The 19,969-nt window shown below is 39.4% G+C and overlaps 6 protein-coding genes across 6 annotated transcripts; 5 read left to right on the top strand and 1 right to left on the bottom strand.

Moving 5' to 3' along the window:
• Positions 1-1,625: 1,625 nt before the first annotated feature.
• LOC110755762 (short-chain dehydrogenase reductase 3b-like) lies at positions 1,626-2,980 on the top strand. The gene is made up of 2 exons (XM_021957034.2): positions 1,626-1,768; positions 1,999-2,980. Exons 1-2 carry the CDS (start codon positions 1,755-1,757, stop codon positions 2,771-2,773), a joined length of 789 nt encoding a protein of 262 aa, XP_021812726.1. The 5' UTR covers positions 1,626-1,754; the 3' UTR covers positions 2,774-2,980.
• A 2,462-nt stretch (positions 2,981-5,442) lies between these two features.
• On the top strand, positions 5,443-8,517 carry LOC110755692 (protein rolling protein). Its single transcript, XM_021956925.2, has 8 exons — positions 5,443-5,933; positions 6,662-6,695; positions 6,959-7,192; positions 7,456-7,545; positions 7,703-7,768; positions 7,871-7,962; positions 8,081-8,128; positions 8,230-8,517. The coding sequence occupies exons 1-8, from the start codon at positions 5,590-5,592 to the stop codon at positions 8,345-8,347; spliced, it is 1,026 nt and encodes a 341-aa protein (XP_021812617.2). The 5' UTR covers positions 5,443-5,589; the 3' UTR covers positions 8,348-8,517.
• Positions 8,518-9,311: 794 nt separating this feature from the next.
• LOC148295394 (uncharacterized) lies at positions 9,312-12,393 on the top strand. Its single transcript, XM_088251261.1, has 9 exons — positions 9,312-9,603; positions 10,464-10,808; positions 10,916-10,949; positions 11,060-11,218; positions 11,423-11,512; positions 11,611-11,676; positions 11,766-11,857; positions 11,946-11,993; positions 12,087-12,393. Exons 2-9 carry the CDS (start codon positions 10,531-10,533, stop codon positions 12,202-12,204), a joined length of 885 nt encoding a protein of 294 aa, XP_088107387.1. The 5' UTR covers positions 9,312-9,603; positions 10,464-10,530; the 3' UTR covers positions 12,205-12,393.
• Positions 12,394-13,694: 1,301 nt separating this feature from the next.
• Positions 13,695-14,448, bottom strand: LOC110755773 (ubiquitin-ribosomal protein eS31 fusion protein). The gene has a single exon (XM_021957051.2). The coding sequence runs from the start codon at positions 14,355-14,357 to the stop codon at positions 13,887-13,889; it is 471 nt and encodes a 156-aa protein (XP_021812743.1). The 5' UTR covers positions 14,358-14,448; the 3' UTR covers positions 13,695-13,886.
• A 197-nt stretch (positions 14,449-14,645) lies between these two features.
• LOC110755772 (methyltransferase) lies at positions 14,646-17,461 on the top strand. Its single transcript, XM_021957050.2, has 9 exons — positions 14,646-14,802; positions 14,901-14,966; positions 15,096-15,467; positions 15,546-15,783; positions 15,915-15,972; positions 16,341-16,427; positions 16,575-16,709; positions 16,827-16,965; positions 17,123-17,461. Exons 1-9 carry the CDS (start codon positions 14,729-14,731, stop codon positions 17,346-17,348), a joined length of 1,395 nt encoding a protein of 464 aa, XP_021812742.1. The 5' UTR covers positions 14,646-14,728; the 3' UTR covers positions 17,349-17,461.
• A 149-nt stretch (positions 17,462-17,610) lies between these two features.
• LOC110755771 (tolB protein-like protein) lies at positions 17,611-19,934 on the top strand. The gene has a single exon (XM_021957049.2). The coding sequence runs from the start codon at positions 17,612-17,614 to the stop codon at positions 19,763-19,765; it is 2,154 nt and encodes a 717-aa protein (XP_021812741.2). The 5' UTR covers position 17,611; the 3' UTR covers positions 19,766-19,934.
• Positions 19,935-19,969: the final 35 nt, after the last annotated feature.

Here is a 19,969-nt window from a genome sequence, read left to right as displayed (position 1 = left end):
ATATTTAATTGATTTGATCATCCAGATGGAGATCGAGAAGAGATGTTTGGTGATTGTCTTGTAACAAATACCATGTTTTGAATGAGTGCCTGAGAGGGACTAACCTGATTCATGTAGTTTTCTTGCAGGTTTTCATATAACTTAATGGGTTCTTCATTTTCTAAATTCGTTGCTTGAGAGAGAATGAGTTACTAATTAAGAATAATTTTGGTTGAACTCGAAAGGGGATATCAAATGAATTAAGGGAAACTAGTTGTCAACATGGGTAGTAATTAGGGTTAGCTATAAGAATTAAGTGAAATTGGTTATGGTAAAATTGGATGCTCTAGTGCCTCATAAACTTGATTCTCAACCACTTAAATTGTTATGTTTAATAATGATTTAAATTTAGTTAACTGATAAATCTTCTTAATCAATTGTTTGAATATTCACTTGAGTTAATCATAATTGATAGTTAATAGGATAATATAGTCTATGTGGGAATGATACTCTACTTATTTCTATATTACTTGTGTGAATTGTGCGCTTGCAATTATTTCACAATTCGCACCGTTGCAATTATTTCACAATTCGCACAACTGCAATTATTTCACAATTCGCACAATTGCAATTATCAATTAATTAAATTAAATTAATTATTAAAAATAACAATTTAAGTAATGCTTGAGAATCAAGTTTATGAGGCACTAGAGCATCTAATTTCACCATAACCAATTCCACTTAAATTCTTATAGCTAATTAACCCTAACTACTACTCTTGTTGACAGTTGGTTTCCCTTAATTCATTTGATATCCCCAATCGAGCTCAACCAAAAGTATTCTCAATTAAGAACCCATTTTCTCTCGAGCAATAAAAAATTTAGAATATCAAGAACCCATTAAGTTCTATGAAAACCTGCAAGAAAAATGCATGAATCATTTTAGTCCCTCTCGAACACGCATTCAAAATATGATATTTATTATAAGACAGTTGCCAAACATCTCCTCTCGGTCTCCGTCTGGATCAACAAATCAATTAAATATTGGCCAAATATTCAAAGTATTAAGAACAATAACAAATACTCAACATGGAATAGAAATTAGAAATTAATATAAACTATAGAAATTAAGTATTTATGGTTAGGCTACATCGTAGCCCTAACAAGGAAAATTAGTTCATAATGACTATAAAGATAAACAAAATATTCATTGTCATTAAACCAATTCAAACTATGGACTTGGTATCAGGAATCTCCACAGCAACACCTTCGAAAACTCCAATTACTCCATAGGAGGGTCACAATCTGTATTGTGTATTAGAAGGTTACTTTGACACGATTGGCAAGTCCTGACAGATTATTTGTATTCATAGTCCAATCCGGAATAGGATATGGTGTCCTAGGGAGAAACTTGTATTGTATACCCTTATCTTGCAGGCAAGTTTTTTCCCCTATCTTGTTGAAAATACTAGTCATGTGTTCAATTTTTGTGATCCAACCATCTAAATGGGGCCTAAAGGCGATGGTCCCCGATCTCTCAAAGTAAGGCAAGGTGAAAAACAGCCTCGACGTTTTTCAAGAATTTATAACACTTAATGAACATGTTAATGCATATATAATTGTTTTTCCACATGTTTATGCCTTGAGCTCTGCAGCCTATCAATATATTATTATTATATATAGTGTATGAGACGACTGGGGCACTATAAACAGCAGATCCAAGAGACTTATTTGGAAGTTTGAGCAGACCCATAAAGAGGACAAGAAACCTCATCAATGTCTAAGCCAAGGTAAGAAATTCAAATTCTTTCTTTTTGTATCTCAACCTTATTAGATCTTCCAGCTGAGTTCCAATGTTAATTTTCTTGTAACATCATTTCAAGTGCTTGATCAGTTTACTTGGATTTTGGACATCATATTCCTTTTCACTCTCACAATCACAAACATCTTCAAAGGTGATTGCCTTAATTAAAATGCATGCTCTTAATATAAACAAATATAAACAATTATGATTTTATAGGTTGGAGGGCAAGGTGGCCCTTATCACAGGTGCAGCCGGTGGGATTGGTGAGGAGGCAGTGAGACTATTTGCAGAAAATGGAGCCTTTGTTGTTGCTGCTGACATTCAAGATGAATTGGGTCCTCACGTTGTCGCCTCAATAGGCTCCGAAAGAGTTAGCTATTGCCACTGTGATGTAAGAGATGAAAACCAAGTTGAGAAAACAGTGAACTACACGTTGGACAAATATGGCAGCCTTGACATTTTGTTCAGCAATGCAGGTGTCATGGGTCCAATGACTGGCATATTAGACCTTGACATTCAAGGCTTTGACAACACCATGGCCACCAACGTTCGCGGCGTTGCTGCAACGATCAAGCACGCGGCGCGTGCCATGGTGGCTCGAAAGATACGTGGTTCAATCATATGCACAACAAGTGTGGCAGCTTCTCTTGGAGGTACAGCTCCACATGCTTACACAACTTCAAAACATGCTCTGTTGGGTTTGGTGAGAGGAGCTTGCAGTGAGCTTGGGGCTTATGGGATCAGAGTGAATAGCATTTCCCCATTTGGAGTTGCAACCCCTCTTTCATGTAAAGCTTACAACTTGCAGCCAAGTGAGGTGGAGGCTAATAGCTCTGCCATAGCCAACTTGAAGGGCATTGTGTTGAAGGCTAGGCATGTGGCAGAGGCTGCTCTGTTTCTTTCTGCTGATGAATCTGCTTATGTTAGTGGACACAACTTGGTTGTCGATGGGGGCTTCACGGTGGTTGATCATAGTTATTCAGCCAACTAGAATTGTGGTTTGTTGTCGGTCAAGGAGCCAACTTTTTTAATGTCTGGTTGGCATTTTGATTAATTTTTGTTGTTGTTGTTGCTTCTTTTCTACATTAAACAGAGTTTTCTGTGCTAAAGTCAAACTTTGTTAGCAGTAATTTCCATGTGCGCTTTCCTTGTAATCTGCAATGCGATCTTTTTTTGTAGTTTCCACTTCATAAATCCATCGATCATGTCTTTTGTCTCCCCCTTGTTCAAGCCTCCTTCCCCCATTATACACTCTTAAGTTTTCTAATTAATTAAAGAAAGTGAAAACAAGCTATAGTTATAGTAGGTACATTGAACCATTGAAAACCGATGTTTGTATTGTCTATTTCTGACAAAAACCATTATAATTATTTGGACATCATTTTATGAACCCCATTTGACTTTGAGGGGTCTATCTATTCTATACATTACCCAAGTTTTAGCACTTGGGTCGTTTGGTACGGCGGACTGTCATGGACTGGACTAAATCTCGGGATTGTCTTGGATTAGCTCGGATTGGACTAAGCTGGATTAAGTACTGACTTATGTTTGGTGCTGTGTTGGACTAAGAAGTTGGATTGTAAAAATAGTGAAGACCTATGTTTGGTGCTCTGTCGGACTAAAAAATAATTATTTTAATATTTAAATTTAATTAAACATTTTAACCTAAAAATAAATAACTAAAAAAATTAATTATACAAGCCAAGCCAACCGTGTGAATTGATAAAAGGGTAATGCTAGGCTTATCACATTTTTCATACCACATTCATACCACCTCTCTAATAGAGGTGGAGCCCACAAATACAATGGGGCCCACCTCTATTAGAAAGGTGGTATAAATGTGGTATGAAAAATGTGGTAAGCCTAGCATTTTCCTTGATAAAAACCTAAATAAGAATAAAATATGATGCTGCCAACTCTCTCTCTCTCTTTTAGGTTTTTTTTTTCCTAGTATTCTATTCTTACTTTCCTTCTTTCTCTCTTTTATTTATTCTTCTCTCTTTTCCTTCTCTCGTTTTCTTCTTCTTCAACTAAGCTGTTGAAACATCATTAGCAAGAAGGAAGCTACCAAATAGAAATAGGAGCAGCATCATACGCAGACCCAGGTTTCTTATTCTTTTCTTTTCTTCCTCTTTCTTCTCTTCTTTCTTCTCTCTATTTCTGGGTCATTATTTATTTATTTATTTATTTTGGAATTGTTACGAATTAGACTAAAATGGAGAAGAGAGATGGTTCTGGGTTCGGCTGGTGGCTGGGATGGCGAAGAAAGATGTTTTGCGAGTGGCTTGGGCTTCTCTGTGTTGGGTTTGTGCATGGCTTGAGGGTGGTGGTCATGGGGGAGAAGAAATCCAGGGGGGGCATGGGCGCTGGGTTCTGCTGTACGGCGATTGGGTTTGTGGTGGTGGAGTTTTGATTCAAGCCATAAGAAAATCCAGTCGGACTCACTTGTACAAAATAGCGAGAGTGCTATTTAGCGAACCCAATTTCGAGCACGCTATATTAGACATGCGAATCCGGGGTTTTTTCAATTGTTGGACTATAGTCTCATTTAACTTAATCTCTCTATTGCCAAACGTGGGTTTCAAGTCTTATGTAATCCAATCCTGTCCAGTGAACCATAGTGAGGCATACCAAACAGCCCCTAAATTTATCAATACATACACGTGAATGTGGGCAATTAGTGCTGAAACTATCCATTCGTATTTTGCTGTTATTTTGGATATAGATGGTATAGGGAGAAGCCCTCTGAGGGGTTCTTCTTTGGGCCTCGTGGTGGCTCCTTGCCTCTTCTCTTTGGTTTGGTTTGTTCTATTTTTTTATTTGGTGGCTGGTTAGGCTCTTTGGGCCTTTTTTGGCTGTTTTCAAACGATGGTTCTTACGCCCTCTGTTTCTCTGCTATTTCTTAGGCCTTGTCAGTTTCTTAAGGCATTCTTCTAACTTTATTTGATTTACTATTAAGTGTCATGAGTCATGACAACAAAATGCATACACAAGGACAAGTTTTAAATTACACACCGGGAAGAATGTTAAATGCTGTTAATCATTTAAGCTACAAGTCCATTTCAACGTTAATGCTGTTATAATAGAATTAAATGAATGGACGAAAATTTAGATAAGGGATAAGATGGGCACAAGAGAATTAAACTTGATTTAGCTTTCAAACATCACTGTCAAAATGGAAAGTGTTACGTGTACATTCATTCACCCAGTTGTTGCCTTGCCCACAATAAAATGATGAGAACGTAGTTTTGACTTGAATAGTTTGTATTTTGTACTAGTAAATAATAAAAATATGAAAAACGCCCAAAGTTTGGAATCAACTGTCTTATCTTTAGCACAGTTTTGTCACCGACCAATCTCCCAAAGCGTCCAACGTGACCAAGAGTCCACCTCTACCTACTCTGTCTACTCATTAAAAATTATCACATTTTTACTCACCACTCTAACCATAGGTGTACCCTTACCACCCTCCTCAATGCTTGACACGTGTTTATAGACATAACCATAGTTAACTTTTGCTTTGTATTTATGGAATCATAGTTATGTCTATGGACACGTGTCAAGCATTGAGGAGGGTGGTGAGTGTACACCTATGGTTAAAATGGTGAGCATCTCCCATTCAGAAAATACTTCCAGACCTGACAGTCAAAACTACTAGTCGTCTCCATCAAACGATCAACTGAAACAAGTTCCAGATACACAATGGTGGTACATCTCACTGGGCTTTCATATCTCAAATTGGAAATTCTGGGTTTTCATTTCTGGAGGCTCAGATTTCAATAAACTTCTTCCACTTCAACAACAGCCATGGCACTGGAGGTTTATTGGTATGACTTCGTGTGCTTTGGCATTGTTGGTGTTTCCTTGTTTGGTGCTTTATGGGTCATTTGGAGGAGGGAAGGCGCTTCTGCAAGATTCGAAGATACAACCTTGTATGAGAGCCTTCTGGTCACTAGACCCGACAGTGAGGTGTTTGTGAGTGCACTGCCGAGGGGTCATGTTAGCACTTCTCAGCTATGGACTAGTTGCTGGAAAGGGCTCCACCCAGGTTGGCTCTTGGCCATTCGATTTCTCTCCTTTCTGGCCCTTGCTGGGTTCTTGACTTGGGATATTCTCGAATGGGATGCTTCCATTTTTATTTACTACACCGAGTAAGATTTGATTTTCTGACTTGCTCATTAATTTCAAGTCTATTAGCTTGATGTATGATTTGATAGCTTGATCTCTCAGTATATGTCTAATTCATCACAACTATAGAGTATTGGACCCTCTGGCTTCTGTGATCAATAAGATACCCTGTAAATAAGTTCCTAATTCTGCTGATCATATTCATGGTTTTGTTTCATTACTTTGTGCCTGCCCACATTAGGAAACTAAATTGATGGTCAATCCATTTTATTTTACAAGTTAAACAGTAATACTGGTTAGGGTTTTGACTGGAAGGGTGAAACCAATGACCAATTTGGTAAAGTATATGAGCGGATGATACATCAAGCTCACCCAACATTCTGCACATTATGTGCATGAGGGCAACCCTGTATTGAAACAAGATTGAAGCACCACTTTATACTAAAGCATCCCTTGGAAAGATTAACATGTGGATAAGCGGCAGTAATTGCTGACATGATGAATAAAACACGGGCCTAAAATTTGATTTTATAGTACGCTTTCAGAGTTCCTTGGCAATTGTTTCAGCTTGAGTTTTCTGATTCAACCTAAACCTTCAAACCATGCATGTCCATTCTGAATACAAGTTCTTCTCCTTAGATTGCAATCCTCTGGATCTATGCCACTTATTAAACATGATATTTAACCTTATATGTGTTAATGTTCTGTTAATGATCTCCTTCATTATTTATTTGATGTTGTTGATCTGCAGGTGGACTTTTACGTTGGTTATGGTCTATTTTGCGGTATGTCAGTCTATACAACATCACATTTTCTTCCTTTTTCTTTTGGTAACAAAACACGCATTTTATTGGCTCATTTTGGTGTTCGTCCGTATCATGAGTACCCTACATGCTCTGGTGTGGAGACTTTCACATAGAGAAACAAAAATGAACTGTGCATAAAGTCAATTTGGGTTTGGTTTGTAGAATTAATAAATTAGCAAGACCATATCTGTTTCAAATCAGATCCTGCTTTGCCTTTACACATTGCTAATTTCTCTGTATAGCTGGGAACTATAGTGTCTGCGTATGGTTGGTGGTTGTCCGCAAACAAACCCCCCTCTGAAAATGGGACAAGGGCTGAATCTGTGAGAAGGCATGTGGAAGATGATAATGGAATCGTTAATACTTATAGGCAAAAAGGAATTAACGGTACCATCAAATTGCAAAGCCACTATGCTCAAGAGGAGATTCAACATAGAGCAGGATTTTGGGGATATCTTATGCTGATTGCATTCCAGGTTAGTTAACCAAGATCCAGATTTTGTACTTTGTAGCCTATTCCCATTGGTATATATGTATGTGTGTGTGTGTGTGTATTGTATACAGACACGTTCACAAACTGTTGTTAAATTGAGATTACTAGATATTTGCAATGCCTCAGAATGATTTCAAATCACATTTGTGCCTAATGTTGGGAATTAGCTTGATTTTTGAAAATTTCATGAATGCCGTTTGTTGGAGGTATGCAGTATGCCGAGAAGCTGATATTTCTTGGTAACAGACTTGTGCAGGAGCTGTTGTCCTCACAGACATTGTATTTTGGTGTGTCATCCTCCCATTTTTATCAAATGCTCACCTGGGCCTAAATACGGTGTGTGTCTAGCTACTTCTTGTAATGTGTCCAATTCTTGTACATCCCTTAATTGTATGTTGTTGTTGCTTAATTATGTTTTCATTCACCATCTATAAAATATAAAGCTGCTATCTTGTAGATTGATTGATGACTAACTTGTATATGTACTTGGCAGTTGATGTGCTGCATGCATACTTTGAATGCGGCTTTTCTTCTTCTGGATACCTCTCTTAACAGCCTTGTGAGTATTTCAATATGTCAGCCAAGCTCTTGTACAACTGGTTTTACCATGTCTATCTCATTATCAGTTTACTGATGTCCCTTCCATCTTCTGTTTTTTCAGCCATTTCCTTGGTTCCGGCTTTCGTACTTTGTCCTTTGGAGCTGCATCTATGTCATCTTCCAATGGGTCATTCATGCATTTGGTTTCCCATGGTACGCTTAATTAATTAAAATATTTTCTCTTTCACCACTTTAGTTGGTGATGAACAAACAATGAGTCTCATAGACCTGTGATTAAAGAGCTAGTAACATTGTCTCGAGTATTTTTCAGGTGGCCATATCCTTTCCTCGAGCTTGATACACCATGGGCTCCATTATGGTATACTAGTTATATATATATATATATCCTCTGTTTTGCCCTCACTTGAAGATGAAATTATAAGCATAAAATTCTAACAGAGGTTTTCTTTGATTTGACAGGTATTTTTGTATGGCTGTGGTTCACATCCCTTGTTATGGGATTTTTGCTCTAATTATAAAAGCAAAGTATTCACTTCTCCCCAAATGGTTCCCCCACGCTTTTGTGAGGCCAATCTAGCTCACTTGTTATTCTTGATTATTTGAAGAATTACATACAATTGGGAGTGGTTTTGATTTTGATTGTTTTCTTGTGTATATAGAGAAGGCAATGCTTTTCTCCGTCCCCCTCGGGATACTTGTGATTCACATATTTTACAATGTCTTATTAAAATAGTTGGATTGGACCAATCATAGCTTCTTCTTCTTTCTTTCTGTTTTTTTTTTTCTGTCACAATGAAGCTACATGATCCCATACTTCTTTATTTAAATTATTTCAACTTTTTTGGAATTTGCAACAATCATGTTCTGATCTTCTTTGTTTTCTTGTGCTGCTCAGAAGAAATTTGGAATCCCACCACAGCAGCAAGATTCCAAATACATAAGTTAGGTCTTTCAATAAGAAAGTTTGTACTAGTTTGTAGACCAAGCATGTTTTATCTTCACATGGTTTTCAACGAATGATTAGACTAGTATATGATTCATGTTTTATTCTCCACCCTTGAATGTGATCACCGCTGCTCCAATTTGACCAAATATCAAATACACACACAAACTACATTGGTTTTTTTTTTTTTTTTTTAACAGAAAGGACACGACTGAAACCATGATTAATATCTTCATTATTGCTCTACTAACAATCACAGCCATACATTCAACAATGAACATTTGCTTGGCTATGTCCTTAAAAAATTTCTGCAAATCACAATGTGACATTAACTAATTATTTCTTATAAATAGGATTTCAACCGTTTTGTCCCCTGAATTATGATCCTAATCGAATATAACTCATGAACTAAAAAATCAGCCAATTTAGTCCTCGTATTAAAAAATATTGCCAATTTCAACCATGTAGTTAAATTTTTCAAATTTCATCCACTTTTTCGTTCAAAAAATTCCGTCATCCACGTGAGTTACTATTTGATTTTTTTTACTATCTAAAATATTTAGAAAATAGAAAAATGAAATAGGAAAAAAAAAAAAAAAAACCCCCACCAGCCCTCCCACCCAACACCCAACCCCTGCCACAAGCTTTTCTCCTTCCCTGCCGCACCAGAACCAGAAGCTTCTCTCCTTCCCTGAATCTCCCTCTCTTATAACATGCGAGACGCAAGCCGACGTCATCGCCGTCGACCAAGACTCCACTAAAGGAAACTCCAACTCTAATAACCTGAATCCGAATTTGAATTCGTACTCTAGTTCCAACTCGCAGCGGTTTTCACTGAACTTGAAGTCCAAGGCTACGATTATCGGCCCCAACTTTCTCCTCATCCACAGGTTATGTACATTCTTCATTCCTCGAATTTCTTTTGCTTTTGCGGGTGATTAATTGGTTTTTGGTCGAGAAATTTGGAGATTAGGGTTGGGTTACATGGAAAATACTGGAAAGGAACCCGAAGCACTGCGGAGGTCTTGGTGGGATGTGGCTGGGGCTAGGTTTTTTAAAAAAATTATAAATTTTATAAAGCTTTTTTCTAATTTTTTTTTCTTTTGATTTTATCTATTTAACTTTTATTTTATTCAAGAATACAAATATATCCCTAAAATTAACGGAGAATTGGATGAAATTATCTAAAATCTAATGATAGGGGAGAAATTGACCATTTCAATTAATTCGGGTGCTAAATTGGCAAATTTTTTAGTTCAAGGGTTAAGTTCGATTAGGGTCATAATTTGCGCGAGTGAGCAATTAAATAAGAATGACTATTTTCAAGAGAAAGAGCTAATTATTATTGGAAAATACTTCCTTCCCTCCTTTGTAAGTATGAACTCCTACATTGATGTCAATGGCAACATGACGTATGTAGAAGTTTTTCTTTTTATGTTTTTGATGAATTATTAGGTTTTCAGGGATTTGAGTATGTAATTAAAATGACCACACAATGTGGAGGATCTTTTGTAGTTTGTCCTTAAAAAAACCAGACGACAACAAGCCAGTTACAAACTAAGAACAAAATTCCAAGGCATATGGTCCGTGAGTAATGAGACGTGAACAAGTTAGTGGGCCTTCACACCCATACAACTATCATTGGCCTCTCCATAGTTAAATAGTCAGTCACTTCATTTCAACTACCTACCCGGCAGGCCATTATTGCTTAGCATTTTTCATCCAGTCATCTTCCCTCTTTTTCTTGCAGAAATCCCACTTGAGAGTTGAGAGTTGAGAGTTGAGATTCTGCTTTTTCTGGGTTTGCTGAGAAAGAAATGAGCAGTGAAGAAGGGGAAGGCCCTGGCTACTGGCTTCAATGGCAAGTGCTGGTTTGTGCTCTGATTGTTACTGTTCCAACAGTGATAGCTCTGAAATTTGTGAAGAAAGCAAAGCAGCAACCTTTGAATTCTGTGGACTTGTGGAGCACATGCTGGAGATCCCTCGATCCTCTTTGGCTTCTCTTTTACAGAGCTTTGGTCTTCCTTTGTATGGCCAAAATGCTCTATGACATGGTCTCCCAATATGGGCTTTTTACCCTCGTTTTCTACACCCAGTAAGAGCTTTGATTCATACACATCACACACAGTTGTTGAAATTATTAGACTTTTTATTTAACAACAACAAGAGCTGTGTAATCTTTGTGGCAAAATTGGGCTGCAGGTGGACTTTTGCGTTGGTTATGCTGTATTTTGCGGTATGACATAGAAAGAGTTAATCAACTCAAACTAGCTTGGTCATTTCAAAAATATCAAATTAAGCATCTCTTGCTTTACATTTGCATATGCTTTTTGTTTGTGTGCGTAGCTGGGAACAATTATATCTGCACATGGATGTTGGGTTGGAAGGTCTACTTACAGAGAAGAACAATTGAAGGGTAGAGTCAAATCGAAAAGCCCCCAAGCTCGAAATGAGATAAGCCAAAGAGCAGGATTCTTTGGAAATCTAATGCAGATTATGTATCAGGTTTGTCCATCTTTTTGAGTGCTGAATGCTTTGATCCTTGATTCTAGTGTAGATTTAATCTTTGAAGCTAGCTTTGTTATAATTTACAAGGGCTATAGTATTATTACTGTATTATTATGTCATTTGAAACCAACATGGATCATATATGGCTGTCTAGTTAGAGGGCTTGAAGCTAATATGAGTGAGATATGTTTGGGAAATCAGATATGTGCAGGTGCTGTGATGCTAACAGACATTGTATTTTGGTGTCTCATACTACCATTTCTAACAAGCATAGAATTCGAACTGACCCTGGTGAGTTGCTCGTCTTCTCCTCTCTTCTAACACCGGAAGATTAATTCATATCTCCTCTCCTCTTAACATATGAATCTGATACATGATGTCAATGGCAGTTGATAGGTGCCATACATGCTGTGAATGCTGTTTTTCTAATCGGGGATACCGCTCTCAATAGGCTTGTAAGTCTTTGAAAAAACTGCCATTTTGTTTTGAATGTTGTTTTTTCACACCACAAAACTAGTGATTCTACTTTGCATGTTGTTTTCAGCCATTTCCTAAGTTGGGTTTTGCATATTTTGCGTTCTTTGGCTTCCTCTATATTGTATTCCAATGGCTCCTTCACGCCTGTGGTGTTAAATGGTAACCTTTCTTTTATTGTTTTCAGAAAGAAATTATTTTAATGCACACAAATTGTTTTGGCTTAAGTTAAGATCCTTTGTTCCTGCAGGTGGCCATATCCTTTCCTTGAGCTTAATACACCTTGGGCACCTTTATGGTATGTCGCCTAAGCCATAACCTTCGATTATTTTTATCTTTGTTAAATAAAAAAAGAATCTTATCCAAATTATTATGTGCATTCCTACTACAGGTATTTTGGATTGGCAGTATGGCACATACCCTGTTTTTGGATATACTCCCTAATCGTCAAGGCCAAATTTTCAATCCTCCCAAGCTCAGACACTTGTTCTAAATCTTCTGGGGATTAATCGCTCGGATTTTGTATACTGCTAAGCTCTACACATTGTATTACAAAGTCTAGGGTGAGCTGCCAATATATATCCACACACATGTTAAGCAGCTTGCCATTTTTACTTTGTAATTGTCATTCGGGCTAGACATCTACCTTTACAAGTTACTGGTTAGAATATAATTGGCCATGGAGTTGGTGATTTTAACGGGTCGAAAGGCTGTTCAACCCACCAGACAGGCAGCTAGAAATGACATCCACAATAACAGAAAATATTCTCAATCCTTCCCCATCCTCAAATCCAATTCAACGTGTGAACTTTAAAAAGTTTCGTAGACAAGGGAAAATGAACAACACAGAGTGCATAAAAAAGCACAGGCCAATGGCGCGGGCATGCTCACATGGTGGCATGGTGGGAGACTGGTAAAATAGAACACAAACTTCCATTTAAATGGTAAAAAAGTTTCAATTAACTTTGGCAACAATAACTAAGGAAGTTTACTCTTTGTGGGCATACCATGATCATGAAACAATTAACTTTTTTTACCTAGAGATTTTCAAAACCAACATTGCTATTGAAAGGCAATGGAACATGGGCATTACATATTAAAGTTTTAAAGATGCAGAAACCAAATGCTACCTTGAAAAATAGGAAAAACCCGATAAAAAATGCAGAACCAGAAACTACTTCAACAAGCATGACTTATGCTTCCTTTAAGATATTGCTAGGCAGACAAAAGGTAATCTGACCAAACAAACTTTACAATTTACTGGGATTTTGCAGGACGACATGGAAACATCATAGACATCAGAACAGAAATAAGGAGTTCAACAAGGGTTGAGAGAGGAGTGAGATAAACAGGCTTGGGGGTAGACACTAAATGAGCAATGAGACTAAGCAAAACAGGCATCATTCCCGCTATAGTATTTGGAAATGATTACAAATTTTATTGATACACAGGATTAGATAACACTAATTCCAAAAGAAATTGCTTTTCTAATTGCGATTGTGACTGAGATGGGGCACATTAATGGCAGTTTATATCTTGTGCATCAATGCAACCGCATCAGCAGCAAATAAGTTTACCAGCAGAAGCAACTAAAAACTCAATTTGATGGTCAATATAACAAACATCGAACTGAACTGAACAAAAGACAATATTCTAGGAAACAAATTTCAATAAAAAATGAATTATTCACAGACGTACAACTAATATAAAATATGTTCAAGTTCTAAGCTGTATGACCAGAGAACAGACTGAAATTTCACCCAATAATTGGAGAACAACTTCGAAAGTCACAGTGGAATGGAGAACCCACATCAAATTGGGAATCTCGAGGGTTGATGGAAATCAACCCATGTGAAGTTTGTTAAGCAAACAATTCCATTCGGAAATTGTATCAATAGAAACAATCAGAAACCACATTCCACCAACTGGATGAGAACGATTGAGTTCATCCATACAACAAATAGCACATAAAATCACAGAAAAAATAAAAATAACAAAATTATAAATAATAATAGCTAACCATTGAACTCCAAAATTGAAATTAAAATTCTAAGTACCATATCAAAATACATAAAGCATAAACCATTAGAACACGGTTCCAAATCCTAAAGCAGAATTATTTAAAATTAACCAACTGTTCAGCACCCTAACATAGTGATATTAAAAACGAACCCAAAACGGTGCGTTTGACTCAGTCGCCGCCAGCCTTCTGATAGACATAGGTGAGGCCGCACTTACCACAGTAGTGCCTGTCGAAATGGTTGGCCATGAAAGTCCCGGCGCCGCACTCAGCATTGGGGCACTCCTTCCTGAGCCTCTGGACCTTTCCAGAATCGTCGACCTTGTAGAACTGGAGGACGGCGAGCTTGACCTTCTTCTTCTTGTGCTTGATCTTCTTGGGCTTGGTGTAGGTCTTCTTCTTACGCTTCTTGGCTCCACCACGGAGACGAAGCACCAGGTGCAGAGTCGATTCCTTCTGGATGTTGTAGTCAGCTAGGGTTCGGCCGTCCTCGAGCTGCTTCCCTGCGAAGATGAGACGTTGCTGGTCTGGGGGGATGCCCTCCTTGTCTTGGATCTTGGCTTTCACATTGTCGATGGTGTCCGAAGACTCAACCTCTAGGGTTATAGTCTTCCCCGTTAGGGTTTTGACGAAGATCTGCATCTTTTCTCCGCAGACTGAGAGAGGGAGATTCGGCTAGGGTTTCAACTCTCAGCTCTCTCTCAAATGTGCGCTTAAGAGATGGGAGGGGATTAGGGTTTTGAGGACCCTGGGGTCTGGACAGGAAATGACTTTTATGTCCCTGACGAAGGAGGTTTTTTGTGACGTGGCGTGTTTTCATGGGCTGCTACTTCACAAAATGGGCTTGGCCCATCATTGTCTAATCAAACGACGTGCCGTTAATGTTATACGACAATCATTCCAGCATCTGTCTAACACTGTCTCTAGGTGGAAGAGGCAGTTTCAAACACTTGACTAGGGTGTCCCCAAACTGCAGGGCTGGAAGCGGAGAGGAGTGAAAAACAGAGCAAACAATGGAGACTCGATGCAAATTTTGGCTTCCTAAAAAGAAGAGATTTTGTGCAAATATCCCCCTCAACGAATCTTTGTAAGCTCAGCATCTTTCTCTCTACTCTGTTCCTTTTGGTTTAGTTTGCTTTCTGATTTTTCAAAGTTTGTTCAAACAAAAACATCAAATTATGGTAGATTCTGTGGCAACCACACACCCAGGTCCGATAGCCAGTGGATTCCATGCCCAATAGACCCTTCTCAGTAAGCTCCTTCTTTCTCTTCTTTTCTGTCTGATTGGAAGTTAGAATCTTTCACTAAGCATGGTCTCTGCATTCAATTGTTTAACCTTTTTTTTCTTTTTTTCTTTCCATTGTTTATGTGATTCAATAGCTCTGTACTTAAAGAGAATCTTGAAGGACATGTTAGAAGATGCCCATTACTCAAACAAGTGCAGTCTTTGACTCTCCAACCCTTTTACCAAAAAGGTATCAATGCTGGCAAAGAAGAGGACCAAGAAGAATTAGAAACATTCAGACCCGAAGGAGCTGATGATTTGGAATCTTCTAATGACCCCGTGTCGGGGTCTTTGGATAACATTCTTTCAGAAATGAAGAGGAATGCTGTTTATAGTATGACTGTACTTGATTTCTATAAATTAATTGAGAAAATTGAGCATGTTCATGAATCTATATGCAAGGATATTCAGGACTCATATAAGGTACCGGAAGCTTGTGGGATATGGATTAAACGAGAGGTTGACAGGTATATATGAGCTGGAATGTTCATTTCATTCTTGATGTGGGGTTGTTTGATTATGTAAGATAAAGTCGTTGTTTGCAGAAAATTGCCATTTCAAGAGAAACATGTTATGCAGCAGGTGTCCATTCTTGGGAACTTGGAAGGGCTTGGTGTATTGAAGAGTTCTCTAGGAAAGGAGAGGGCAGATTATGATGATGGCACTGGTATCCCTGCGGTGGTTGAGTTTGGAGCCGGGAGGGGATACTTGACACAGATGCTGGCAGATTGTTATGGGATAAAAAAGGTCTTTCTGGTTGAAAGAAAATCATACAAGTTAAAGGTTAGTTGGGTTCAATGCATCTATTCCTAAGGCTTGACTTTTATACAATCAAATTTGAAGATGTTCATTTCCTTGGACCTAGATTGGCTAATAGTTCACTCATTCTGTATGTCATGTGATGCTATTTCTAGGCAGATCGATCCTTGCGACAGAAAGAGAGCTTGATATTGCAACGTTTGAGAATTGACAGTAAGGTTTTTTTTTCTTTTCCATTTTTGCTGGTAAGAAAAGAGTTTGTGTAGTTTCATTATCTCTACTACCTTGTAAAGAAAGTGCATGAGTTTTCTCCTGTAACTTTTAGCCAACTCTTTGTCTCTTCGTCCAAGCAAATAGGCAGATATCAGTTGTGCACACTATTCCTTTAATTTCATAAAATTACATGCACATATGGTTATGGCTAATTATATGGGAAGATGCTGCCAAAACCGTTTGTCTGTCTCAAACACTATATTTGTGTCCATGGACAGAAATGATAGCTTTCTTAGATAATAAAAAGGAAAAAAATATCATACGTAAGATGGCGGATACCTTGTGATATTACAATGTTTGATTTGCAGTTGAGGATTTAAACTTGAATGCCGTTGAGTCATTGCGGGAAGATCCTTACATTGCTATTGGTAAACATCTTTGTGGGCCTGCAACAGGTGATCATATGTTTTCGTAAACATACCCTAAAATAATCATTACACATACAGAGAACAAATAACTGTTGCTTGTGAGAATTTCTGTTCCATTGAATCACATAACTTAATTATAACTTATATATTTCGTACATTTTATTCTTTATGCAGACCTGACTTTGAGATGTTGCCTTGGTGAACACTGTAATCAAAGTAATGCTGAATTGCAGAGTGTTAACCCAAACCTGAGAGGTGTAGCTATAGCAACATGCTGCCATCATCTCTGCCAGTGGAAGCACTACATAAGTAATCAATTTATCTCACCATACAATTTATGAATTAGTAGTTGAAGTCATTTAAGTTATGTGCATTTATCTTTTCAAAGTTGAATGAACGGGTGAAGAAAATTTGGCTTCCTTGCAGATAAGAAATATCTATTAGAGTTGGGAATCTCAAAAGAGGAATTTCATGCAATTACTTGGTTTACTAGTTGGGCTGTAGATGCTGATCATGGTGCCGATCTCCCAGATGTTACTGATTGCAAATTGCATCTTGAATCTATGTAAGTAATCATGTTGAACTTTTGTTTATCTGAATGCCTTCTTCTAACATTTCTATCTTTTCAATCTACAGTTAATTGCCAAACCACTAGATGGCTTTCCCTCTTCGATTTTCTTTTTCTTTTTTATGATGGTTGCTTACCAATGTTGTTGTGACAGTGAAAAGAAGCAATGCGGTGAGGATTATGGAGTTGATGACATTGTGAGAAATATGAAGGCAGTTGAAAGGGCTGTGTTAGGGTTTATTTGCAAGAAGATTATAGATATGGGTAGGTTGATGTGGATGAAGGAACATGGCTTAGACGCAGAGTTTGTCAAATACGTCCCATCCAGCGTTTCTCCTGAAAACCATCTATTGATTGGTAGATGCCCAAATCATTTGTGAGATGCCATCTCCTTTTTTACTTTAATTCAGATTGTTTGTAATGTCTACAATTTAGTGAAACCATCTTCTTGTGTTGAACTTTTACGTTCAGAAATTCTTCTTTCTCTTGCTTTTGGACTAGTATTAAACTTTGATACCTCTCGCATGCAAAAACAAAACAACCCCCCATTTTTTTGTTTTTTTGGGTCCACTCTACATAATGTAATCCTTTTGCGTTTGTCTTCTTCGTCGGATAACATAATAAAATGCTTCTTGTCTTGGAAATGTCAAAAAAAACAGAGGAAATGCTACGTCAGCTCATACGCAGAAAATCTCAAACATATCAAATTCAAACACCACCACCCCCACTACTGTCTTTCTCTCCACGAAATCTATCCGCCTTAAAGCCATCTCCTTCATCTTCAATTCTCTCGCAACTCTCACATATCACAATGACCGACCCCAAAGGCACTGTCGTCTTCTCCACTATAGGCAGGCCCCACTACGGCTTCGACCTTTTCTCACTCCCCCTCCACTCCTCCTCCAATAATCTCGCCCCAGAGCACCGCCTCTCCGACGGCATTTCGGTCAACTTCAACGCCCAATTTGCCAACGACGATCCCCACTCCGTCGTCTTCATCTCCGAGAGAACCGGGTTGCCCGCCATTTACTTAACCCGACCCGGACTCCCCACCCCCAAACTCTTACACTCCGAACCCGGAAGCCTCTTCCACGACCGCCCCATCCTCAAAAACGACACCCTCTACTTCATCTCAGCTCACCAACAACCCAATCGACCCTTCAAGTCCTGGTCTGCTCTCTACTCCACTACCACCACATTCCTCCTCGATGAAGATCAAAACCAAAACCCCAAAACCACCCGATTGACTCCTTCTGACTCCGTTGATTACAGTCCCGCCATTTCTCTCTCCGGCCAATTCGTCGCCGTTGCGTCCTACGGCTCTCGTCCTTGGGACGGTGAGTTTCACCACCTCAACACCGATATTGTCGTCTTCCGAGCATCGCAGCCCAGCAAGCGTGTGCTCGTCTGTGAGCGAGGTGGCTGGCCCACCTGGTCCGGCGATGCCGTCATCTATTTTCACCGCCAAGATGACGACGGCTGGTGGAGCATTTTCCGGGTAGATTTCTCCCAAGATCTCGAGTCTTCTTTCGGGTACCCGATCACTCCCACTCGGGTCACTCCCTCCGGGCTCCACTGCTTCACTCCGGCCGCTCTCCACGACGGCAAGCAAATCGCCGTGGCCACTCGCCGGCCAGAAAAGAATTTCCGGCACATTGAGCTCTTCGACGTCGAATCAAAGACTTTTCGTCCGGTGACCGAGACTCTGAACCCGAACTTCCACCATTACAACCCGTTTGTTTCTCCCAATTCCCAGTTTCTCGGGTACCACCGATTCCGCGGTGAGTCCACCCAGTGGGGGGAGACGACGATTCCTTATCTCGAGCCAGTTTCGTCTCCGATCAATCAACTCCAGATGCTGAGGATTCACGGCTCGTTCCCAACCTTCTCTCCGAACGGCGATCTCATCGCGTTTAATCATGATTTCGATGCCAACGCCGGCATCAAGATCGTCAAATCCGACGGCTCAAAGCGTTGGAATTTGATAAAGGACCGTGCAGCCTTCTACAACGCATGGAGCCCCACAGAGAAACACGTCATTTTCACGTCGCTGGGCCCAATCTTCCAGTCGGCAAAAACAACGGTCCAGATTGCACGAATTGAATTTAACCCGTCTGATCTGGACGGTGATAAAGAGGAGATCCCATGCAATGTCAAGATATTGACTAAAGAGGACACAGGGAACAACGCCTTCCCTTCGTGCTCCCCAGACGGCAAGTCGTTGGTATTCCGCTCCGGTCGGACCGGCCACAAGAACCTCTACATTATTGAGGCCGTTAACGGCGAGTTTAATGGTGATGCTCGTCGGTTAACGGAGGGCGAGTGCATTGATACAATGCCCAGCTGGTCACCGAAAGGAGACCTCATTGCTTTCTCATCGAACAGACACAATCCGGATGATGTTGCGGTGTTCGGCATTTACGTAATCAAACCGGACGGTTCGGGTTTGAGGAGGGTTTACGTGGCGGGAGATGACGTGGAGAGGGAGAGGATCAACCACGTGTGCTTTAGTAAGGATGGGGAGTGGCTGTTGTTGACGGCGAACTTGGGAGGCGTGACGGCTGAGCCGGTGTCGCTGCCGAATCAATTTCAGCCGTACGGGGACTTGTACGTGGTAAGATTGGACGGGAGTGGGCTGAGGAGGCTGACGTGGAATGGGTACGAGAATGGGACGCCAGCGTGGCTTGAGGGTGATGAGGTGTTGGACATGGGGCGTTTGCGTTTGGGAAATGAAGTTGGAGGAGATAAGCTCAAGGGTCAGTTTGAAGAACCTCTTTGGATCTCTTGCGACTTCTAGAGTGAATTCAGTTTTTTTTTTTAATAAATAGTTTTTTGTTTGGAGTTGGAGGTCAAAACAGAAAGATAAGGCATCATATCTCTCTATGGAGAGAGGAGCCTTATCAAAACAGATTTATGTCCGGTGGCTAAATTGAATGAATAAACTTGTGACAACAGTTATAAATTACCATATCCACTTGCTAACACACTTGAGAAGTTATTA

Source organism: Prunus avium, chromosome 3 (assembly GCF_965620075.1).
Source record: "Prunus avium chromosome 3, drPruAviu1.hap1.1, whole genome shotgun sequence".
NCBI classification, from domain to species: Eukaryota; Viridiplantae; Streptophyta; class Magnoliopsida; order Rosales; family Rosaceae; genus Prunus; species Prunus avium.
The sequence above is the reverse complement of the archived record's forward strand: the minus strand, read 5'-3'. Positions and strand labels throughout refer to the sequence as shown.